This window comes from Anguilla anguilla, chromosome 7 (genome assembly GCF_013347855.1).
Source record: "Anguilla anguilla isolate fAngAng1 chromosome 7, fAngAng1.pri, whole genome shotgun sequence".
Lineage (NCBI taxonomy): Eukaryota > Metazoa > Chordata > Actinopteri > Anguilliformes > Anguillidae > Anguilla > Anguilla anguilla.
This window is the reverse complement of record NC_049207.1, coordinates 43,240,181-43,266,454: the sequence shown is the minus strand read 5'-3', so window position 1 is coordinate 43,266,454 and position 26,274 is coordinate 43,240,181. Positions and strand designations below refer to the sequence as shown.

General features: G+C 41.5%; 1 protein-coding gene across 6 annotated transcripts; it reads right to left on the bottom strand.

The window, feature by feature from the left end:
• Window positions 1-236: 236 nt before the first annotated feature.
• trim2b (tripartite motif containing 2b) lies at window positions 237-24,172 on the bottom strand. Of its 6 annotated transcripts, XM_035427697.1 has the most exons (13): window positions 24,004-24,172; window positions 21,317-21,378; window positions 12,946-13,124; window positions 11,576-11,813; window positions 9,709-9,860; window positions 8,939-9,119; window positions 7,846-8,569; window positions 7,070-7,173; window positions 6,013-6,180; window positions 5,055-5,223; window positions 4,369-4,439; window positions 3,926-4,066; window positions 237-3,477 (listed from the first exon to the last, which is right to left on the bottom strand). In XM_035427697.1, exons 3-13 carry the CDS (start codon window positions 13,077-13,079, stop codon window positions 3,325-3,327), a joined length of 2,235 nt encoding a protein of 744 aa, XP_035283588.1. In that variant the 5' UTR covers window positions 13,080-13,124; window positions 21,317-21,378; window positions 24,004-24,172; the 3' UTR covers window positions 237-3,324. The 6 variants fall into 6 exon arrangements, with proteins under 6 accessions (XP_035283588.1, XP_035283590.1, XP_035283589.1 ...); XM_035427699.1 differs by lacking the exons at window positions 21,317-21,378; window positions 24,004-24,172 and adding an exon at window positions 19,003-19,121; XM_035427698.1 differs by lacking the exons at window positions 21,317-21,378; window positions 24,004-24,172 and adding an exon at window positions 16,106-16,359.
• Between the last annotated feature and the right edge of the window lie 2,102 nt (window positions 24,173-26,274).

Sequence of the window (26,274 nt, the reverse complement as noted above, 5' to 3'; positions counted from 1 at the left end):
AATGGCCTTCTGGTTGCCTCAATAAATTTGCATTTTCTATTGTTTTATTTATCATGGACCAGTAGCTAATGAGACACAGATTTTAATGAAAACTGATAATATGAATTAAATTAATTGAATGATTAATGAGTAGCCTATTTACGAAATATAACAAATTTGTATTACGATAAGAATCTTTGCTGTTTTTCCTCATTTCAACAAAAACAATTTTCATATCAACATAAAAAAGGAACAACTTTTTCAAACAATGCAACATTTTTTTATTTTTTTTATTAATGTGCAGCACATACATGTGATTAAATTAAGGTCAGTGATGGAATGCTCAAACCGTAGAATAGTTTACACCCGCAACAAGCACATTTTGCGGTTTGTAAAGCTATTTCAATAAATGTGAACAGAGAGTAAAAAAGAAATGCACTTTATGTAGTTGGCAGATTCACATTGGTAAGAAAACATTCCCATGTTTAAATTTATGAGATATGATCATTTAAGGCTGCATTTTGACATTACTTTGTGTTGGACTTTCAGAACAATCACAATCTATCAAATACTCTGTATCAAACAAATCCATTCTGTACAGACATTAAAAAAATACAACACAGTCAAATTAACCAAGGACATATCTCAATACAAAACGTACCCACAAGTAGTTTATAATTTCTTTTTTTAAATAAATATGTAACACCACTTTGTGAAAATCATACAAACATACCATGGTCACTTAGCCTTAAAATTGGCATCACACAAACATAAAAGATGAAAACAATAAGTTAAGGAAATAAGAAAATAAAACAGAATGAACAATTACTCTCATAGAATATACTAATGTATTGTACCTAATTTGACATAAATTGAAACCTAATTTTTTAAAAATGAAAAATTCCCTTATTCAGAATCCTTGACCAGAGATCTACATCCAAGTCAATGGTGTGCACTAGCATGACTAACAGTATACTGTCTATTCTGATTTTCATCTATGTGGAATTTCTAATCTCATTTGTTACCTTTTTGGTGAATAAAGAATGAGTTCACTGCATAAATGATGCACATTTCCAGAAGTTCTCATAATTTTAGGAAGTAACAGGTTGACTAGCACATCAGGACTTAACGGTTGAGGTAAGTTTCCACCCTCACTTTAAAGTGCTCTGAAATCTTTGAAAGGAACGGGAGGCGCTATTTTAATGTATAAACCAGAGTAAAGGATAAAAACAATTTTGTTAAATATGTTCCTTTTTAAATACATTTCAAATAATTTTTCAAGCAGATATTACACTGCTGCTTCTATGATGGGCTAAGTGCCACAAATACCTAATATCCATTATTAACCACGTGGCAAAATAAATTGTTTATTTCAGGTCTAAAAAAAATAGTTACTACAATCTGTAATGCCATATAATGTACACTGTACAACATCCAACATTTCTTTAAGAAACAAACCATCTCATTCACCAAAAACAGAATAACTGTGATGGCTGTGGAGTAACAGGTACCATTTTCGGTTGCACTCTACTTTAAAGCTCAGGATGGAGGGGCACTGTTGCAAAATTTTGATAACACTGTATGACAAGTTGACGAGTCCAACACTTCCCCAAGAGTCTGTGGCTCATTCTGCTATAGCAGAAATTATAGCGCAAATTAACGAGCAGTTATATGGAATGAATTTGGTACTGGAGTTTAAAAGTAAAGTGCTACCATTTTTTTTTGTTATAAATGTCAGATATTGAGTGTGGTGTTGAAGTTTGGGTTAATAGTCAAGCGGTAACTGAGAAGAGTGCATTCAACATGGTCAAAGACGTTTCATGATGGGCAGACAGTCTGTACAACCTAGTTGCGATTAAACATATAAATGGCCTGCAATGGAGGAAACTACACATTTACATCCTCCAAATGTTTTCCACTACAGAATAAAGATGTTTTTTTTTCTCAAAGCAAGCATGTCAATATTTTCTAGCTGCTACAACTGTATAACTCTAAAACCATGCATTGAAAGTACCCTGCTATATTGAGTCATGTGATAAGTATTGTATTGGTGCCATCAAAAAATAGTACACAATATATACAAGACTTATACTCTTCAGTCCTTACCATGAAAACAAAGATTAACATTTTAGAGAAGATTGCAAGTCTCTTTTAACAGTTTGTTAGTTAAGTGTCGAACCACAAGAAAATAGAACGTGATTACAAGTGCAGTGCACACACAGAATTTTCCTTCAAATATTATTGGTTATTAAAGGTAATTTCACAAATATATAGTTGTTTTCTTATGAACAAAATAGATTGCTTTAAATTTAGCCGAACTTCAAAGCTGCCATACCATTTTATTTTTCAAGTCAGGGTTGTTAACCATGAACAAAATAGCAAATTATTAAATTACTGTGTTAATATATATATAGAGAGAGATATTCAGCTTTACACAAAATATTATATTTTCAACTGTCAAGGGCAATAAATAGTGAAAACAGAGAGAATGGTGCAATTAAATAAATGTAAATATATCAGGCATTAACTTTTTTTTTCCTAATAAGAGCAATTAGCAAACATTTCATGACATGAGCACACAGGCATTGAGGAGAGCTGACTACCATGGTCACCAGGGTCATCACCACACTAAAGGGATCAAACGATAACATTAAATTATGGTGGCTACTATTCATCTTTCAGGGCCAGGTTAATTTCTTGGCTTGACTTTTTGCTAGAATGTGAGTGCAAAAATACTGAAGAAGAGATAAGGTGGGGAGAGGGCTGTTGGGTTTTTGGGAGTAAAGTTTAAAGGTTACAACAAGGCCACAAAGATGAAAATGGAAAGGCTGTGCAGACTTTTCAAGTTTGTAAACACAAGGCTTTACGTCTTGCAAGGATAAGCAAAAATCTGAAGATGAACTAACATAGTTCTCAGCAAATTTTCTGACAAATATTTGGTGTAGTTTAATATGATATTATTTGTAGTATGATTGCAAGCAGACATTCCAGAGTAACTGCTAGTTATAGTTTCAGTAATTAAAGTTGTTGTTAAAATCAATATTGTTGCACTAGTAAACAAGCTTCCATTCTCAGTACAGTTAAACTGGGAAGCTAGTTTGCTTATAACCACTAACCAGTTATGTAACTAAATCAACCATCATTGCTGTGGTCATTTCAAATGAACTAGCTTGGTAGCACAAGCTATGCTACAACAGCTCTGCAGCTGAGATTCTGGACTGAAAGCGGAATCATAAGTAGCTGAAAAGTCTGCATAGTCTGTCCCAGATGATGAGCCTCAGGTGAAGATGGCCATCTTCTCATGTGCAAGAATGTGAAAGTGTGAGGTCAGGTGGGAAGCCCTGGTCACTGTAGGTAGCGGTACACTTTGAAGCAGTGGTTCCCAGAGTCCGCCACCACAACATGGCCGTCCGAGGTCAGTGCCAGGCCCTGGGGTCCGTACAAAGGGTCCACTGATGTGTTAATGTAGGACAAGAAGGAACCACTGCCATCGAATACCTGTTCAATGGGAGAGGAGACAGAGGGAACCATTTTCAGACCCAAGCCCTGGGTTCATCTGCGTGATTGTGCCAATGGCATCATCATGATTGTCATCATTAATCACCAGAACTGTGAAAGATGCGTATGCTGGGTTTCAGGCGTTGAGTTTAAATCGAAACATTCACCAAAGTACCAATTGAAGCTGAACAAGTAATACATTTAGGGGTTACATTTTATGGTTTAGAACACATTAAAGTTCAGTTAGCACAGAATGAAAAATGTAAAAAAAAATTAAAAAAAATAGTCATTGAACATGAACATTTTCAGCATTTGCTGCTTGGGATATTGACATTTCTCTACTCATAGTTAAGGACAAATAATACTAGTGAAAACTAAATTCTGTGTATTGTTCACCTTATAGGTGCACTCACGAGAATGTGGAACACATCACTCCCTTGGGTCTTACCTGTATTCGGCTGTTTCCCCAATCTGCCACAATGATATTGCCATTTACGTCTACTGCCACTCCTGTAGGGGCATTGAACTGGCCATTTCCTTCTCCATTAGACCCAAACTTCAACAGGAACTCCCCATCTGTGTTGAAAACCTGCATTCAACAAATATTTCCCATTAATATGCCATTAAAAAATTGGTTCACGTTTACTAAATTTTTTTATACATTTACAGGTACACTGTGCACCATAATTTTCACCCTAGTGGCAATGGGGGTGAATTGCGAATTGTATTTATTTGATCACTTATTAATTTGTTTACAAGGGTATAATTTGTCAAACACATATGTATGTGAATATGATAATACATTTTTTAAACAAGAGAAGCACTAACTGAATTCTCTGTTTTTGCTGCCTGTGTTTTGTTAAGTGATGCATCAAAGAGAAGTCCCCGTACCTTGACAGAATGATTGTGGAAGTCCGTAATAATGATTTCATTATTGCTGTTCACTGCTGCAAAGTGAGGGCCTTGAAAGGGAGATGAAACGAGAAACTAAGGTTATATTCATAACGTGGTTTCATAACTATCATAATCACAAACGGTCATCTATTACCATATAACATGTCTCCAATGAACAAGATAAAAATGATCACAAAAAATGACCATATTCTTTTTAATACAGAGATCATCATCATTAAAATGCAAAAGTACATTCTGTCAAATAAAATGTTTTATCAAAAGGTTCTAATACTGATTCATCTTTGTGTTTGGCAAGAACTCAGCTGGAGAAGAGTACAGTACTGAATGCGATCCGGAAAAAGCATACCTCAAGGAATAGGATACAATGGCAAAGAAATGAATTTGAGATTCTGTTATAGATTTGCGTGACTCCCCCCGTGATGAAAAATTTCATATTGGAACATGGATGAGTCTATATCTTCATAATTCAAGAAAGGAAGGGGTTCCAACATATTTAGTTTACAGGCATTTAGCAGATGCTCTTATCCACCCTAAATCCAGAATCATTTCCTGATCCAGCCTCTCCTACTGTGGGAACTTCAACAATGACAGTCAATTACTGGAAAAACGCAATGTCATTACATGCACAACAAGACTCCACTCAATACTCTTGCCAAGCGTACCTGCGAACTGTTTGTCCCCGTTTCCACGGTTACCAAACTTGGTGACGAGCTTGCCGGTGGGCTGGAAGATGAAGACAGAGCAGGCTTTGTTGTCCACCACAATGACATGTCCGTTGCGATCCACGGACACACCCTTGGGCCCCATCAGACGACCAGAGCCTATTTTTGTCTATCGAGGGGAGAGAAAACCAAAATACAGTTCCATCCTAAGTTTAAATTCAGAATTATTTAGTTACATTTTTTATTTGAATGATGTTTACTGTACATACACATATGCTTTGATTTGAACATGTAAGCAGCTTGGTAAAGAAGAGAAAGGCAGAATCAACCAACCAGTCGATAATATTTGGCTGTAATATTTGGTCAATTGGTTAATAATGTCTTGCAGTTGTTGGGAATCTTCTCCCATGTGGAACCAAGTTGAGAAGGGTGAAGTAACACACTGAGGACCACTTTCCAATTGAAAAGGTTTTAATTTGATGCATAAAGGGAGACTCGTCATGATGCCATGACAAGCGTTCCATACAAATCTCAACAAGGCAGCCACAAGTGAGGGTTTAAGTATACTGTTGAGAGGTGTGGTTATTGCCTAGTGTGAACATTCCCAGGTAGGAATATTCATTGCAACAGACTTCCTGGGGACACCCAAATGGCCTGCTGCCGGTGACACCCCTTTGATCTGTGGCTATTATATATCCTAACAAACAGTGATTTAACTCTATTTGTAGCCATTTGTCTCTAACAATGGGAAGCAGTTACAGAGTGTGAGTGTGGGAAGTCACAGAGTGTGAGGGTGGGAATGTGTGTTCAGATGAAGTTAAGACATGTGAAGGAACTTAACTGTTCAAACAGTAAAAAAAAGTGCCACAAACACATAATCTAATCACGGACACATCGTCAGCGAAGACACACAGGCCGAGATGCCAAATGCTGGGCGAGGTGTACTCGACAAGCCCACCTTGAACTTTCCCTCGCTGGAGAAAATGCTGACCCACTTGTTGTCGTAGTCGGCGATGATGATGTCACCATTGGGGTGGACAGCCACGCCCGTGGGCCGCTGGAGCTGTCCGGGGGACCGTCCCCTCACCCCAAACCGGCTCTGGAACTGTCCATCATTGGCGAAGATCTGCCAGAAGGTACATTAGCTCAGCTATTCCTCCTTAACATCAAACATGTCACTTATTAAAAACACTTTTTGATATTTTTTTTTGGCAGTATCTACATCTATAGTCTAGTCTATAGTCATTGTCTTTGGGGGGTTTTACCAAGCATCAATAACAAGCTTGAAGAGGAGGTAACAAAACCCTTGTCTACACATTTCTAACTGCCCTGAACCTGTTAATTTGATTTGTGCAATTGGTCAACAAGCATATCAGAAGAAATAAGGATTATCTACTTGAGCCAGGCTCTCCTTTTGACTCCGTTGCATCCAATGTGGCAGAATTACCTTTGCAGTTCTTAAATCTACACAGGCTCAGGAGGATATGAATGTGGATGGAAAAGCATCATGAATATTAAACTGACCCTTACAGTTTCTCCCCCAACAACCTTTAGTCCTGTCATGCAGACCTCATGAGGGAAATCATCCTGAAGTCCAAATCCCACTCTAATTTGGAATGGCCATCTGTCTGTAACTGCAGCCACAGTCATGAGAAAACACCACTGCTGATTCGGGAGAGTGTAGACAACCATGATTCTCCTCTGAGACATGTGGTGTCGCCAGATACTTCTTTTCACACCGCAGACTACAGCTAAGCTCTCATAGATTGGACACAGATGAAGACCTTTCATGTGACTTCAACATGCAGTCCACAGGCAGCCAATAAGCTAAGGGGGGGGGGGTTAATTTAATGAACCCCCCTCGTACCCTGGGCAATGCAATCAGCAATAGCGCATTGCCCTGTGGAGCTACTGACTACAGTCGGCTACCCAGCAGCCTAGGTCACAATTTTTAATAGACTTTCAGGCTGAATATTTTCACAGGTTTGGATGCACTGGCATGTCAGTGTGCTTACCTGAACACACTGGTTGTTGCTGTCTGCTATCAAAATCTTGTCATTTGGAGATGCTGCCACACCCTGCACATTGGTGAACTCGCCTTTATTCCTTCCTTTTGTACCTGGAGCACATGCAAATCAACTATTGCCTGTTAATCTGACAGTACATCCAGCCATTCAGTGTCAATTTGTTGTAAAACATATTCAACTACTGGCATCCCAATTAATTAGAATATTAAGCACATCACCAAAGTGCGCATTGTGTTGATGTGGTCCCTTATACTGCACATAGATCAATATTTGTCTTGAATAATTAACGTTGGAAGGCTGTGTTGTGCTGAAGGAGATTTGAATGTGTTGTTCTGTTGGATCTGTACTGTTTGATTATGAAATTATGGACTGTTTGAATGTGAGGTGAGTCGATTTCAATTTCAACTATTATCACAGCATAGAACAAATTGGATTTCTTCCACATGTGAGAGTCAGAGGTGAAAATGAGATAAACTAAATACTAAAGGATTTCTAAATGAATTATCTTTTTTTTTTTTACATTTTTAAAAATATTTTCCCCACAGAGTTACAGGCCGATAATGAAAACTGCACTGCAATAAAGATGTTTCTCAAGAATATCTTTACAATTAAATACCCCAGAAAGAATTCAGCAGAATCATGAAGTTCATAACAAATCATAAAGGTCTGCATTAATATGAGGTACAAAAACATATTAAAATAAAGTTATTAAGAAATATTGACCTTATATTTTAGCAGTTGTCTCAAGACACGCAGCCGCTCACCGACTCTGAAGATGAGGTCATCCTCCACGGGATTCTCTTTCCTCTTGGCGGTGCTGAACATGCTACCCGTCCGCTTCACGCCCTTCTGCTTGATGCGCCCGCTGCCGGGGGATTTGACCCGCTTCTTGGCGCCGTCGGCGGTGGGCAGGGCTTCGACGGACTTGGCGACCCTCAGCTTGAAGGGGCTGCCCTTGATGTGCTGGTCGTAGAGGCGCAGGGCGAGGGTGAAGTGGCCCTCCTTCTGCACCGTGTACAGGAACTCGTAGGTGCCGTTCTTGTTGTCCAGGATCTCGCCGTCCGCCACGCTCCCGTCGGGCGTGCAGATCTCCGCGGTCAGGCCGGCGTTGCCCGTCTTGCACAGCTCGCCGTCCTTGCCCTTGGTCGTTATGGTGACGGAGGTGGGGTGGCCCACCACGCACTGGCGCAGGCCCTCGCCGCTGGCCACCGTCTCGTAGGCCACGGCGTTGGTGGTGACGATGGTGCCCAGGTTGTGGATGGACTTCTTCAGCCCCTCGGTCTCCACGAGGAAGTCCAGCTGGTCGTTCTCCTCGGGCTGCAGGGGGTACTCCCGCCCGGCCAGCTCGCCCAGGCGCTCGCTCATCTGCTTCTTGACCAGCAGCACCTCCGCTTCCGAGTCCCGGCTCAAAGCCTGCTCCGTGAAGTTGCAGCTGCTCTTGATGCTCTCCTGGTCCTGCAGCAGAGAGTCCAGCTGGGCCTGGAGCACCTACAATACACACAAAGACAGCTAAAAGATACAAAGCACCTATGGCATTCACAGCACGTGCAAGCGCACATGCTATAGCACCTACAGCACACAAAAAGAGAGCTTACACACAAAATGCCACAAACAGAGACTGGACTCAATATGACACACACACAGACTGCTCTTACACACCTGAGTGAAACAGCTTTGACAAAGTGCTCACACACTGGGCTACATACAAATGGCTCACAGACTCTCACTAGAAAGATTGAACCACCAGTGTCACGCTCAGAATCAAAATACATGACATTACAGCGTTTGCATCTATTCATAGCTACAGGATTCATAATTAATAACTACATTTCCCAGAGGCAGCCAGAAGAACCTCACCTTCTGTTTGAGCCCATAGGTGACCTCCAGCTCCATCAGCAACACGCTCTTGCGCACGTTCAGCGTCTTCTGCAGCTCCTCGAATGTGGCGTGAATGTCCTCCTCGATGGACGACCGCTGCCCGCCGAGCTGTTGCAAGATGTCCGACAGAGCCCTCATGGCTGTGTCAATCTCTGGAAGCCTGGGGACCCCAGGGGAAGGGGTACGGGGGAGGGCAAGAAAAGACTGGGGAAACTCAACTATACCCTTCCCTTGTACTTCTGCAATAATGCAGAACCTACATAGGCTATGATTCATTAGTATGTGTACTGTAGTGAAAGTCTACTGCTCAGATTGTTGCTGTAAGAGTATTATGAGTCACAGGATCCAGGATGGTGTATCCAGCTAAAGCACTGGCTCTCAGTGCAGTGAAGTACCCAGTGGCCTGGAATGGGATCCTGACCTCAGTAGGGCAGGAGTCACATGGAGCAGCACATTATTGACCATAGTGTCACCAATAAGGGAGGGCTTCTGTTGCTGGGGTCATGCTTGCTTCAATGCACAATAACAACTCGGTGAGTCATCCGCTGGTTGCATAAGACATACAGTCCTCTGGTATAACAGCTACAGAGTTCAGTAAGTGGAATAAGTGGCTTTGCGTGTTCCAGAGGGAACGTATCCTTGTCGCACGCTAGACACAGTAGCAATGCGACAGGCCTACAAATGCAAACGTGTTTAAATGGGCTTCCACAAAAGCAATGCAGGGAAGGCGCAGGATTAAGGGGCGGTACCTTTTCTTGACAGCGTTAAGCTGGTCCTGCAGAGAGGTCTTGTGCTGCTCCGCCGCTTCCTTGAGCGGGACGGTGGGGTGTTCGGCGTGCTCCCCGCTGGCGCAGTCCTCGCACACGGCCGTCTCGCAAGGGGGGCAGTAGAACTCCTTCACCTGGGGACGGTGCCACAGCCCCACCCACACCGGGCCAGTCAGTACCAGCCTCGCATGGCCTGTCTGTCCTGCCCATGTATGGACTATAAGCTCCTCCCATGGTCAGCCTGTCACCCAATGCTTGTGCGCAGGCTGTCAACCCCACCGCACACGGCATGTCAGCCCCGCCCCCAAAAAAGGCCGGTCAACCCCACTCACACACCGCCTGTCAGTGCTGTACACATTCTACCTACCAGAAACATGAATAGAAACAGACCCATCTAATATACAGTATATTACTACAGGACTCTCTTTTCTGCTTTGCACATGTATGCGCTCATGAAAACCTCTCTCTCTCCATCTCTCCCTCTCTCTCTCTCTTGCACACACACTCACACGCGTGCACACGCATAAATGCACACACGCACATACACACATTAATGCATGCATGCACACACATACACACACATATAAGTACATGCACACACGCGCATGCATGCATGAATGCACACACAAACACACACACCCACATGCACAGGACAGACCATAGAACAAGAGAAAACAACTCCAGACAATCACATGGTGCATTATCCAACCCCTCTGTGAGATGTCTCTTTTGTTTACTCCATAACAATGCACCCTATTGCTATATGCCACACTGGCAGTCTGGGGTTAAGTTACCATGGCAACATGGTCAGAGCCATCGCATCCCAGCTCTTTTCACGCTACCACACTCATTTAGCTCTGAGTGGTAAAACGTTCCGGAAAATGCGTTCCTGGAGTTCTGTTAGCTGATTTCATTCCAATTTGTTAAACAAATCCATCCTAGCAGTCCCCATTCCCTTTCCAGTTATGAATGTGTTCCACAGATAACTCATTGGTCTTGATTTAACAGATTAGGCAGGATACTGGAAACGGTCCAATGAGAGAGAATATTGCTAACCCCCTGTCCAATTAAAAAAATGCTTGGACGGAGGCCATGCATACTTGCATAGCGCCCACGTACAGCAGCCCGTGCTTTACGGCGGAGCTAATGCTGAGCCCAGAGAGGGATATATTGGGCCAGATGGTCTTCACTGCCATCCTGGCTCAGAATCCAGAAACCCAACAGTGACTGCGCATACAGCAGAGGCCACATATGAGGCTGAACCCCAACACATGACTATACTGTATGCAGATGTCCTACACAAGCACCTTAAATATATCAGCAGCATATCAGTATACCACACGCTTGCACAGGGTGGGGGTGACATACTGATCAATACAATAGATTGTCAGACACACCTAAGTAACTGGACATATTAAAAGTGGAGTGGTTACTCTCTGGATGTGTGTGTGTGTGATTTTTGAGTAGGTAATTACATTACAGGCATTGAGCTCTTATGCTCTTGTCCAGAGCAACATAAACATCATTCTTAGTTTCACTTAACAAATCCATTTATACAGCAGAGTATATTTTTTACTGAAGCAATTCAGGTTAAACACCCGGCTCAAGGGAACAATAGTAGTCTAGTAGTCTCCTACCAAGGGATCAAACCTGGAGACTTCAGGTTAACTGCCCAGTTCCCCAACCATTGCACCACACCACCACCATTCAGCAATGCAACAAAATGAAGCATGCGAGTATAATATCTTGGACCTAATGCATGAGATCTTGTGTTGAACTCCACAATGTTGCTAGCTTAGCATGTTGGCATGCGGCGGGAGGAGAGAAGGGGGGGGGGGAGGGTGCTCACCTTCCCCTCGTGGTTGGAGCAGGACAGCGGTGGGGTGGTCGCCACGGCGTTGATGGCCTCCACCACGGTGCAGGCCTCGCTGCTGCTGTCCGGAGACCTCTGCAGGACGTCCATCAGGCCGGTGACAAAGAAGTTGCTCTGCAGCGCGGACACGCCCCTCTCGGGCAGGATGGACGTCTGCCGGCACACGGGGCAGGAGACGGTGAGGCTGTGGGCAGGTATGTAGTTCTGTAGGCACCTGCGATAGGGACGCAACACAGTCAGGCGAGCAGGAATTGCCGCACACTACTAAATGTCCAGGCTAACATTCTGATACTGTGCTTTTGAATGTAATTGAGTACATGGGAGTTCTTATTGGCCTCTTGGGGCTGGCTTCTCGGACATGGATTAAACCGACCTAGACTTAAAACGTTTTTCAATAGAGATCTTCATTTAATTTTTCTTTTATTCTTGGATTAGGCTTAATCCATGTCTGGGAAACCAGCCCTTGTTGTAGTTGATTTAACAGAGAGTGTCAGGCACTGAGCAGGTGTTTTTCCATTGCTAGACATGTGTGCACTAATCAGGACGCAGCAGACTGAACTGAACATACAGCACAAAGATAAACTACAATAATAAATTTGTGTTAATGTGAATTTATTCTTAATGTCACTTATAGTACTAGGTTAGGCTTACCTCTGTTATATCACTGTTGCTATGATGCTATCACTTTATGATTTTATGTAATGAATCAAATAACTATCTAATAGGTAAACAGCAGTGGCTAGAACAGGGAACCAAACCATCTATTACTTTAACAAATTTGTAAAATATCTGTTGTCAGCTGGGGGCAGGTAACCTGCATAGGATTCACAGTCACATCAGTGACCACAGTATTCACTCCCTCACAGTCTCTGTCCCCTCAGTAATGTTTCTAATAAATTATCTTCCTGCACAATTAATTAGCATTATATTGTTTCTTGGAAAGGTAATAATGCCAAAAACCTGTTCCTTTTTACTATGACGTTAGCATTAGAACTCTTATGACAGGCCATGAACAAATTTAATCAGAAATTCAAGGAAATACATTCACCATTACTGGACCATATTTATTAATGTCAACACTGCTATGAATAATACCAAAAAACATCCTAGCCAAAACTAAAGGCGAAGAAGGAAAAGCATTTCTTATTACTGTACAATAGCCACACCTACTGAACATCTGCTGTGCATATGCTGTACAAATTAGATTTACCACTAAGTCGAATTTGAGCTGAGTAGACCATATGCAGAACATTTTTTTTTTTGCTGTTTCATTCTTCACTCACGGCTCTCAAAATCAGGATTTTGAGGGGAAGGCTTCTTGCTTCTGAAAGCAGCGTGGCTCTCACCTCTCACAGAAGGTATGCAGGCACGGGAGGACTTTGGGGTTGTCGTAGCGATCAAGGCAGATGCTGCAGATCAGGAACTGTTTGTCAATCTGCCGCACCACAGGGCTGGGGAGGCTGGGGTCTTCACTGGCCATGCTAACACTCTGACACAGGGGCCCCTCTCCCTCTCACCCTGCACCCTAGAGAGAGAGAGAGATAGGGATGGAGGGAGGGAGGGAGAGAGAGAGAGAGAGAGAGAGAGAGAGAGGGGGAGGGAGGGAGGGAGAGAGAGAGAGAGAGCTTGATTTGAGATGCACGTGCATGCGCAGTGCACACAAACGCACACACTCACACACGCACATGAACACACACACACACACTCAAGAGACAATCACTCAGAAATGCATGTATTCACACACAACCCATCGCAAAAATTCACACATACATACGCACAGAAATACTGCAGACATCCTTACATAAATAGACATCCCACACATTCATAATACAGAAATGCATATGCAACACAATCTATCTTCATATTGTCTCAGTGGCACATAAGGAACACATGCACATAACTAATACACGGCCCCCTGCATTCATCTTATCCTGAACATTTAATTTATATTATGATAATGAGCAACTTCCTGTGCTTCCGTAGCTTCTGTGACAGAGCACAGCAAACTTGTGACATTTGCACTTCATGTCTGCCTGATTACGCAAACTTCACTATTCCTTCTCATCAATAACACCCTGTTAGTCTCCTCCAAATCCTTATTCATATATTGCACTAATGAAGCTCACCCACTCTAATGTTTATCTAATAGAAGTCTCCAGTATGACATCACTGCTGGCCTGCAGTAAATGCTCAAACACTTCAGTGCCTCAAAGCAGGATGGAAGAGGCTTTTATTCACTGATGATAGAGCTTTTAGCTTAGAATGACTGAGAAGGCTATTGCTTCAGTCTATAAATATTAGATGATTTCACATTAAGTACACTCTGGGTAGCTTGTTGATGCCCAAACCTTTTCTCCCGTGACAGGCCACCCTAGTACCAAGACACTGGACACACTGGAGACTGCAGTTTCAATCACTGACCCTTTGCAATTGAACACAGCTTCAAATCAATGAGGAGGACAGAGTCAAATCTTCAGTGATAAATCAAGTTTTACAGAGTACATATGGTCCCTATTGGACCCCATATGTACTCTTTTAGAGTTGAATTTACACTGGACATTTTACTGTGCAGTTAATAAATTCTACAGTCAAAACTTTACTAAATGTTCTTCTGATTCTCAACTTGTGGAATGCAGCCCAGGCTAACAAGATTTTTTTTTTTTAAACCAGGAAAAACTACAATCAGTGCTAACTGTGACCTAAAAAGGGAAGAGATTAGACATTCTACTCAACTCAGATTTTGTCTGTAATACATATTCTTCTATCTGTTGTGAATGTGAAATTTGAAAAATCACATTTTGCGTGCACTAACCAGGTCAAGTTTCTGCCTCAAAAAACTTGCATAGTGAAAATGGCAGGTGCAACACTCTAAAGCTAAACCTGAGTAGTGTAAAACAAAAGTGCAGCACTTAACTGAAGCATTAAATGCTTCACTAAAAAGTCATATTATCTAGATACTACCCACATCAATCATTCCAGTCTTTTGGTGAATATGTTCCGAGCATTCTTCATTTACCCAAAATAAAATAATTGGGACCATCTGTACATTACAATAACTTAAATTCAAAGAAGGGAAAGATATGATATTATTTCCAAGTAAATGAAAACAGCTTGAGCATTTTAAGCCACTGACATAAATTTTGTGGCAGAAAATATCATGACGAAAAGAGCTTGTTGCCAATAGCAACTAAGGAAGAGGGAAGGTTGTTCTCACAAATCTCATACAACCAATTCTAAGTGGTGCATACCACATAATTCAGTCACAGGTACAAACAAAATGCTAATAATAAATGAATGTCAGGTGACTTGTGTGTTTGGAAGCATTAAAATATAAACAGGCAGCTTTGATATATTCCATATTTTTTTGAGTGAAACTTTTCTCAGACCTCCTATAATTCATTTTAGAGTAAAGGGTCGTACTACAAACACCTCCTTACACAGAAGAATGAAAGTCTAAAAGATCCTTGGAATAATTTAGGATGAATGGAATTACATTTGTAGTTTGCTTATGTAACGGACCAGTGTGTATTTAAACATCAACAAACCACAGGGATCGAACATGATTCATACAGTAACCCAAACCAGACTGTTTTGAAAGCCCTCTTGCCATTAAGGAAGCTGTAAGTACTGTTTTACACCCTGGGCTAAGTGGGGCCATAAATTAAAGGTCAGCACAGGCTAACCAGAACACCCTTAAAGGAAGTGCTATGCCCACCTGTCATTACCTAAAGCAGAACAGAGGTGGGAAGGGGCATTAATACTACACGGGTATTCTTTGGACGGGATTCAGAACACAAAACATAATTAACATCCAAGCTTATTGTGGCAGTATTTTTTGGTTATTCCCATTAACAGAAAGCGAGGAGAGGAGAGGTGTCCGGCTCACAGCACACAGCAAAGAGCCAAAAACAGATTTGGAGCTGACTATCCATCAGCGCTAATATATACAGTATGAAAATGACAAGCACTTGCATAGCCATGCCTTCATTACAATGATGATGTAACATTTAGTATGAGGCTGGTTGGCATCAGTGAAAAAAAAAATTGACCGAGGATGGTTTTGGATCTGTGATACTAGCTTATATTTTTGTGTAGCAGACTGTAAGGGTTATATTTGACATACTAATGTTTTGTTACCTACAGCTGATTCCATTCTTAAAGTTAACATTCAGAGTATTTAGGTTAAAAAAAACTGTAAACAATGAACTTGTTATCCTCTAGGAAACTATTAAACATAGTTTCACTCTTCTATATACAGTAATATAATTGTTTTGGAAATTGTGCTTGAAATAAAGAAATAAAGTACATGCAAAAGAATAAACAGTAAATAGCACTATACTATGTACCTTTCACTGGCCTTAGATATGAGCCATCACTACAGATTCAGTAGACAACATCTCAAAGTCCAGCACAATCACACACAATCGATACAAATCTAATACGCTAGCTTTTTTTTTTTTTTTTTTCAAAGAGCAGCATCATGCATTGCGTTTGACAGAACCCTACCATAGCCAAGCCATCCTCAGATTTCAGGCATATCCCCTTACTTGCTGTCATCTAGCGATACTCCACAGCTCCAGAGTGACTGATTCACAACCAGGCTTAAAATGGATATCAGAACATTGAATTATCGAACATAAATAAATAAAAAACAGGCATCAAAAAATGTATTGCAAGCTTGTGGAAGATACCCTACATCGTTATTTGAAGGCAATCAATTTTTACTGAGCCTGTTTCCCCGCCCCCTGGCCTCTCTCTCTCTCTCTCTCTCTCTCTCACTCACTCTCTCTCTCCCTCCCTCCCTCCCTCACTCTCTCTGTGCTGGCTGGTGGTTCACTGCAGCAAACCCCTGCAAGGGATTCTGGGATAGGGATGCAGTAGCAAGCAGAGGAGAGATTTGCTGCCGGCTCGAAGATCAGCCAATGAGCACGCGGATGGCAGCAGGTCGGAGACGTAGCCAGTAGGATGCAGCCTAACAGGATTAGACGGAGCAGCAACGAGGAATCAGGGCCACTGTCGCAGCACGTCCTGCTGCCTTGCTGTCTCAGGAGAGTCCCCAGGCAACGTGCTATGTGGAAGGCATCAGACCCATTCCCATCACCACACGCACTAATGCTTACATTTGACTGCATGCACATATGAACAGAGTATTTGCAGATATACCCAGATATACAGTATTATAACAGGTGCCTTGCCATCTGTAAATATACAATGTGAATATTGTGTGAATATATACATAATATTCACACACACACACACACACACACACACACCATTCATTTTACAACACAAAATACACACAGGCAGGAATGCACACATGTACAACTGCCTACAAATCAATCAATCAATCAATCAATCAATCTTTATTCCGGACTGAATGTCCATATATATATACAAACATATGTACGCCTTATATATTTGCATGACAGAAAAAATTTTCATTTTGCATTTATCAGGAACCGAGCGCAATAAAAAATGTATTACAGGCATTTGGGTGTGTGTGTTTGTGTGAGTGCGTGCCCACGCTCAAGTGTGAATTAATCTTCGAAGATTCACTGTGGTTTGGATTGCACACTGTAGCTATGTGTGACATAACCCTATAGAGCTGCACAAATGAGACAGGCATTTTCTGTCTATTGAGTTTTCCCCTTTTGACTTCAGCACACACCAACGTCTTCACCTTGGAAGATTACAATAAAGGCAGCATTCCATCTGAAATATGAAATGAAACTCAGTCTCATGCCATGACATTGAATAGCGCACATTTTAATTTTTAATTATGCTGCTGTGTTGCTGTCCGGAGAGGACTGCAGTGCGCACATGGTAGAAGAAACAATGCTGCACAACTGAAGTAAACCATAGCCACACTGTTGGCATTAGCGAGGTCTGGATTTGATTGATTTGACTGATTTGTGAGTAGCAACGTACAGTTAAGCTTTCCATTTTTACTGACACAGAAAAAATGATGAGTCAGGACGAACTAATGGCCTGTTCTTGTGATTTATAAGGGTTCTTGGGAACTGGGAAACTGACCATTTACTGATTACTCATAATCGGTTTATGCAGCAAGCAAATGGCTCACCGTGTTTTGCACACCACAGACTCCTTCACTGATTGAGAGCTTTGAGCTCCAGTGAAATGCTGAGGGGGAGATTAGCTGCACCAGTCTCACACAGAACTGTTAAGATGAACAAGACACATCTGTACTAAATATGCCTTGCCTGGCTTGCATAAGCAGCTGACTGTAGCCTGAGGGTGACTCAGAATTCAAGAGAGGGTGTGATATATGATGATTCAGAACTTGAGTGCACTTCTGCATGCACACAACAGACAGTATAAGACGTCATGTGCCTGTTTTTCCCACATCTAAAGGGCCACTTCACTTACTTACTTACTGCTAAGTATTAACTTATATTCGGTCACTGTCCCTTAAACCTATATATTCCAATACAGGCAGTTCTGAACAACAGCCAAAGGGACAAGGAGATTCAACAGGCTCCAGGCTTGAGTCCCTTTGGGAAACCTTCGAGCTACAGGTAGGACGTGGTGTTTCCCTTCTGAAGGGCCCTGTTAGACAGCTGAGAAAGAGTACTCCGGTACAAGGTCCCCATTATTTCACAAAAATCCATAAACATGCTCGCCAACTCCTGCTGAGCTCAGGACAGCCACCCGTTTGGCTACACTATACAGACCAATAAAGTATGATCTCCATCTGTAAAACCATACCAATGACAAACATCCATAAGTTTTGTTTGGGACTCCAACGTTAAGGTGTATCTAAGATATCTTTTATCTGTCGGGTGATGGAGAACCAAGTAGTCCCAATATTGAACACAAATGAATTCCAGCTTGACCATTATATTGCATCGCATTGCTTTTCTGTTACATTGCAACAGACTTTTGGAACAATACTTCACACTGCCCCCTTGCAGTATTGTTCTTTTTTCCAAAGTGGAAACAGATATCAATAGATCAGTCATTTGCAACTGCCATTTGCCAAAAAAAAAAAGAATTTGCATGTTGACCTACCCACAAATTTCACCATATTTATTTGTTTAACTCATTCATGTGTCACACACTGCACAGGACTTGAAGAATAGTCAGATGTTGCATGATCTGTTGCAAGACAAGATGAGATGCAGTGCAGAGAAAAACAAAAATATCTGCAAGCAGGCTAACTGACCTGGAAAGAATTCACATTCACATTCGCCTCCACGTATCACGCAAACAGAATTACAATTCTCCCTCTGACTGTCAGCTGGCAAATGACAATGGAAAACACACAAATGGCTATCGAGACATTCACTCTGATTGAGGGGGTGATCACACAAACCAGATTTGCTTAAAAATGCAATGCTGTAAAGCCAAAAAAATAAACTGCGGCTGAAAGATCATTTTCTTACCAAACTGTAAAGACAAACTGTTCACACTGCAGACAGCCAGGATCCCAGCACTACTCTCCTGCATCCAGGCTGTGTTTCACACCATCAGAGTCCCTTACCACCCCCCCCGACCCCCACCCCCTAGTATACTTTTCCTTCCCGCCGTATGTTCCAGAGCACCCAGGTCAGCTGAAAATTGACCGCGGTGGTTCCCCGCACCAGCAAATGGCAACGCGACACCGATGGTCTTTAGTATAGTAAACTGAAAAAAATGAAAACCGGGACGCGCGTGACGGAGACAGGGAGAGACGGCGGCGCTGCCCCCGGGCAGCCCTCCCTGCAGTTCCGTCACCGGCCCTGTTTATATAAGCGGCTACCGGGCTAGCGCTTCTGATCACATGCGTCTGTGTGTGCGGGCTCAGCGCTCTGCAGGAAGTCACCCACATTCCCTTTACTTCGTATGTATCTTGGATTTATCTTGACTCCTTGAGGCAAATGACGCATGAAGCCTTTTTTTTCAATACACCACAGGGTCTCTCCCAGCTTATATCGATGTCCAAACACCAAGTTATTGGTATTTTGCTCACAACCTCCTGCACACTTAAACACATACAGAACCGTGCCATACGTGCACACGCAATCATTCCCATTGCTTTAATCAGAAAGCCTTTGTAGTGTGCAGCCTAACTATTTAGGATAATACATTTGATCGTTTCATGCAGGCCATAGTTTTAACATTTCTGCATTTTGCAACAAATTTCCCAACATAATTGCCTCAAAGGAAGTTTGGCGAGACCGCTATCTAATCACGGTATATTTATTTCAAAGACTGCAGGAGAAGCAAAGAGGGTTAAAAACATTTGCTGAATACTGATACCATAGAGTTGCAGACTGCTGACAAGATCTCAGGCCTAAAGAATCCTTCTTCATGCGTTAAAAAAGGTCACATGATTTGATCACCAGCACGGATCGTAATTGTAATGACAATTCATTTCTTAAGCGATATTTATTTTCTCAGATACACCACATGACTAACATTGCCCAAATGTATACATATTACTAGTTTTCACAGGTTATCAGCTGAAGAATTCCAAGTGCATGTCAGTAATAACAAAAACATGTGTGGTAACATACCCTGCTCCACAACCACTTATGCCAAATTGGCACAATACCAGCCAGTCTTCAGTTCTGGAGTTAGAATATTACATAAATACATATCAGCATTTATGTGCCTCATAATCCTGATTGAGTAACATGCCAAGCCACAGTGGTCAGATATTGCACATTTGTCATTGAAGAGATGAACAGACACCCAGAGGCTGTCTTAAACTTCCCACAGGAAATCCCTCTGAACATGAAATAGGTTCACATGGATTTCTGGCACAGTCTCAACTGATCAGCATCATTCTTTACACCCCTGTTAACAAGAGGTGCCAGAGGGTAAGAGTACAGGTACAAAGGTACCAGTTGATGTATGTTTAGCTATAAACATCTGAGAGGGGTTTCAACTCAGCAACCCTATATAATTTTAAAATCCATTAGGCCCTAGATTATTGGTATTATCCCATCCAACTACCAGTACAGAAACAGGCAGGCAGTTGCATTTGCGGGAGCTCAGGAAGTCATAATAAGACCAAAACGAAGATAAATCTTCTTAAATCTGCTTTGGACATGGATGCCTTTCCACAATAGAACAACTGGCAAACATCAGAATGGACCAGCCAATCAGCTAACACGCTTCACATTTCAGTTACTGTAAATGCAACCGCACTTGATGTAGGCATCAGATAGGCCTTCTGGCAGTAGTGATCATGGCCAAGATTGAAGCAGAGAAGACATTTTTAAATTTATTTCTTCCCCCAATTTGTAAGTGTCAGTTTCAAACTAGTATATGGCTGGACCTAACACACTTCATCCAGCCGACCAATGGTGTAACTTCATCACTCACTCAGTCACTCAGTCACAGACATTCGCGTTTGTAGGGCTGGCCCCACTGTTGCGGTCCAGCCAAAAATATTCCTGGCCTGGCACAAAGATCATATTACTCAATTTAATGAAATTTTTCATTTGTGATTTTTTTAGTGGTTTTTCTAAAATAAATAAATAAATAAATAAATAAATAATCTAGCGTAATTTTCGGTTCAGCACAATGCATGGGCATTCATTTCTAAGTTAAAAAAGTGAAGAGTTATGCCTTTTCATTCTTGGTACATGACATCCACCCCTATAAACCTGCAGTTCTGTAATTTTACTCTGTAATCACACTACTGGCTATGAGATAGCGCCATTCAAAAAAAGGGAGAATCATACAAATCAATATGGTAGCTTTGCTTACCTCATCTTCACAGGCAATAGGTTTGAGTGCGGACCTTCTATGAATGTAGTCACTCCATGCAACTGCCAAAATGAAAGAAAATGTAATAATGTAGTCAATCATTTGTAAATATATGACAGTGGGCCCTATTTTTCAGTTTAATAATATTGTACAGCACTATTGGTAATGGAGGTAGCAGTGGTAAATGGCAGCAGCAGCATAAATGGCAGCAGATTTGCAAAGAATTTGAGTTAAGTGAATAGTAGGTCACCTGTAGATGGTTGTGTCCCATTGTGATTAAGTCATCTTGCTTTTTTAAAACCACTGGATGAATCATGAATGAGCTGAATCACGATGCATTTTGGTTAGAGTCCTGTGAGGTAGGAGATTTAGCTCAGTAAACTTTGGTTGTTTGCCCTGGATGTCCCGTGAGGCTTGCGTTGTATGTATAGATATAGAACGGCTACAAAATAGCCCTAAATCACTACTCTTAGTGCCTAGAGGTGGCTATCATGGATGGATACCTCCTGCAACAATTTTATGTCACAACCATTTTACCCCTGCCACACGTATAATGATGATAGCAGGTTTTCTGTAGATATGAAATAAACAATCCGGTAGTGTTAATTAAAGTATCACCATTGCACCAGAATATCTATTTCCCTACTGACCATGCACATTACCGCTACCAGCAAATGCAAACCATACTTCTACTACAGACCTGTCAAGGCCCTGCTACTGTTACAGAGATAGGGGGAAATAATGACCCACCATTAGCAGATTAAGCTATGATGCTAATGTGATACACCTGGGGGACACAAAAGAAATGGAAAGTGCCCTGCTATAGAAACATGAGGCAAAGGAAATTTGAGACCGTAGACTTTCCTTGAGATATTCAAGGAGTTCCCCGTTTCACTATTATCACATTTCCAATAAGGGCCCTTAAGGAAGATTTAGAAAGACTAAATCATTGCATGGATACTTGAAATTAAATCTAAAATAAATACCATTGACATTTTGGTAGTTTAGATTAATAAAGGAAATTTTGTAAAAAAAAAAAAAATAATTTTTAATTAAATAATGCTGAATGCACTTCAGACCAGCTAATAAAAGATGACAAAATAGGTGCTTCACAGCTAGGACAGTCAGAGATTCACAAGGAAGGTCTTTTCTTGAATAACTTCACAGAGGCTAATCAAGTTCAAAAGATTTTATATACTTCAAAGCCCTACAAACCCAAAAGCTGGACCCTGAGAACAGTCCCCTTAGTCAGCTGATGGTGAAGCTTATTAACTAAGCAGCCATCAGCACTGCTTCAATCCAATACAACAGAACAAAACAAATGATCAACCAGTCAAAGGGACTTCATCTGCAACATTGGAAAAATGAAAGTAAACAGAATTGCCATTTTTGACCCGGGACAGAAAATATGAATATGCTGACCATCTGTACCTTATCAGAAATAAGAAGCAGAAACAACATGTTTAATAAAACAGGGTGACTGACGTTTCGACATCTGGACGTCGTCCCCAGAGTGAACAGAAAAACGCTCTTGCTTTTCTGTTGACCACGAGGGAGACATCCTAAATGTCAAAACATCAGTCATCCAGTTTTATTATACATGTTCTGCTTCTGATGTTCTGCTTCTGAGATTTGAGAGCTCCAACTCTCCTTATTCAGGTTAGTCCCTATGAAGTAATTCTGGTAAGGCTCCTTCTTTTCATGCATCAAAAGTAATTTAGTATTAGAAAAAGTCATTAAATACACATTAAATAAATAACAGGGAATGATAATATGGAATTATATGAAAAAACATACAAAAGGCAACTTCATTTTACTTCACGCTTTTTCTACAGACGTTATTCTGCATCAAGCATGACTTTGAATCACCCACTGCCTTAGTGCCAGGGGAACATTACACTGTATAATGCTGCACAGAGCATCTCTGTAATATCCGGACTTTGCTTATGAATAAATTAAATACAGCCAGCAAGAAATATTTGTGAAGAATCAACTACATTTGTTCTGAGCCAGACTGGTTGGAAAACTGTTGTGTCCTGAGATATTCCATGTAAAATAGTGCATGTGTGACAGCATAACTACTGTGAACCTGTACAGCAATCAGTGTGATTCAGATCTCATCTGTGTGACATTAGACCTAATGTTATATGCATAGTCAATCCAATGGGTAGTTCCTTAAGATTTTGGAAATGGAATGCAGATTTGTCAGCTAAAATGCCAAAATTCCCAACAACATTCAAATCTCGCTTTAGTCAAGCCATAAACTAAATTATTTTTGTATACAATTGGCAATGAATGCATCTTATCACAGCTCATAATGTTAATGCCCAAGTTAGGCACACTATGGGTAAGTGGTTCAGTAATCAGATCTCCTGTGAGTATTTAGACTGTGAATCAGGATGCCTATCACCCACAATGCCTTCACAATACATCACTAGTTCAGTAGAGGGTGCAGCATCATAAAAACCTGACAGTATCAGGCCAACGACATGCTTACAATAGGATTGTATTGTATACATTGCACGAAGACAGGGATCTCCTATCTCTTGGACCAACTGCGAAGCAGCCTTTATCCTCTCCAGGATCACCTCCCCCTCCCCTCCCTGCACAGAACCACATCCTGCAGATGCTCTTAGCCTCTCTCTCCCTCCGTCTTTCTCCACACAAGAAATCAAGGATTAACTTACTTGTGCTCCATGGTTGTTCTCAGTCACAGACAGGTAAGAACAGGGGAGTTCCAAAGCTGCAGTGTCTATCTGGCGATCAGCTCCATTTCTTGCCATTAACGGTCTGTTTATGAGAGAGGTCTGAGTGTCGCGTTACAACAACAGAAAGAGACAGCCAGCAGCTCTAGCACAGGCACGGGAGGGGCTATGCTGTCAGAGGAAAGCCCTGACCAATCAGAGCATAGCTCATAGGCTCGAGGGCGGGCTTCATGAGACTGACGGTGCTGAAGTGAACAGCTGATAGAGCCTTGTGCAGGAGCAGCAGGGAACAGGAACAGGGTGGCAGAGCAAGAGCAACGGGGATGGAGGGATGGAGATGAGCATGAAAAATAAGAAAAAATTGAGATGAAGGTAGTGTAGTGTAGTTGCAGGGATCATTTCACTGAACTTCAATTACCTCACCCACCGATAAGTCACCAAGCAACCACAGTAGACCCCCAGGAAATGTACTAACGGCCTTAGACTTCAATTCCTTTTAATTTTAGGTCAAAATTAGCAATTTAATTTTTGACCTTTTTTGTTAAATTTAAGCAATTCTGTTTTTAATTTCCCCTGGAACTTGTCTTCAGCTTAAGAACCATGGTGATGTAAAAAAAAAAAAAAATTCAATGTCTATAAATAAATGTCACTTAATTAATATGTTATGAACAGCTACCTACATTCATCACAGTAGTCACACTTCCATCAACCCAGAGACAGTTTTTATGATGACTCAGCTCAGAGTTAGGATGGAAAGCAGCATCTAAGTGAAGAAATACTCATAACAGCCCAGAGTAATACACTCAAGCATATACACCCAACCTGAATAAGATTCCAGTAATTCCTATGTTATGTAATAAGAAACATATTCAACTGCAACATTACAAAACTCCCAAAATAAATTCAATTGAACCTCGCTGGACTTTTTTTCATTCTGTTTTCTGTGGAGACCTGTCACATGGACAACCACTGATGCCCCAGAATTCACTTCAACTTGATGAGTCTGCTCTGGGGCCTTTCAAAATGGATGCTCTTACTGCAGACGCCTTCAACAGTCACATTACAGCAACACCTGCTCAGCTAATCTGCTACTTCCACAATCCTTAGCCCATAATGCTCTTCACCAAACAAACATGGAAGGCCAGTGCTTCCACGGCAATTACAGCAGCTTACAGCAGCAGGTGAGATTCACAAACTGCTAACTGCCATTTGAGAATAGCATGATTGTATGGATTGTCTCTGGTTTCCAGCATGGCCAGTGCAGAGCAAAATTATTGCAAGATCTTGAGAGTCACATGAGTGTATTTCCCCCACAAATACCATTAAATCGATACAAATGTGCGTAGGATACCCTGAAAGCACAACACATATTTATTGCCCTGGAGGTAGAGAAACAGCATACAAAACTGCTCTGGAGAGAGATAAATAGTTCACATTAGATATATTGTGACCAACGGTGGCTGCAGCCACAGGGAATAAACAGGAAATGGAAACCCAGAGGGAAGCATGCGTCCAATAAATCTTTTGAGGGACATAAAGAAACAGTCTTGAATCTACGCTACTGTCGTCTTCCTGTTTAGGCAGTCGGAAGGCACTGATCAACAGGAAGTATAAGTCAGATAAAGTGTGTTTGTAAGCTTACATATAGGAGAGGGTACTTCTTCCAATGAAGAGCAAGACAGTCCCTCCCTAATTCCAGATTGCGCGTTGTGTTTCTGTCTTGTTTGGGGCTGGTCCTGTTGGAGCCTGGTACATCGTCCCGTCACAGTTTTGCCGACAAACAGCATAAGTTACCCAATCACAAAAGATCCCTTATACTGGTACAGAGACTTCACAGTCGCAATAGGGACATAGGTTTGTTTGTTTGTAATATAATGGGTTTTTTTTTCAAACAGGAGTTTTTGTGTTTGCCTGTGAGAAACAGCTCGTCATTGTACCAAAAAAAGACTAAGAATAAGTCACACTGATTTGTTTTCCAACTTTATCCACTGTGAGTGTGAATGACAACTACTCTTAGACATGGTTTGATACATACAGCTCAACATGTGATAAAATGGCTGACTTCAATGTACTGCAAGTCAAGACTTAGTAGCTAGAATTAGCTTGAATTGGTCCAGCTGGGGACTTATTGTTGATTAAAAAAAGAGAAACTACACCTTCCACGACAAGAATGGCATTACAAAAAGAACATCCTCTATAAATATATACGTTTGCTCGGCTATTATGCAGGGGGAGTTATGTAAGTTATATTTT

Coding starts and splice junctions, on each gene's coding strand:
- trim2b (XM_035427697.1), bottom strand. CDS start 13,079: ATGGCCAGTGAAGACCCCAGCCTCCCCAGCCCTGTGGTGCGGCAGATT. Junction 11,814..12,945: donor CTGCATACCTTCTGTGAGAG/GTGAGAGCCACG, acceptor TCCCTATCGCAG/GTGCCTACAGAACTACATAC. Junction 8,570..8,938: donor CCTATGGGCTCAAACAGAAG/GTGAGGTTCTTC, acceptor TGTGTATTGTAG/GTGCTCCAGGCCCAGCTGGA.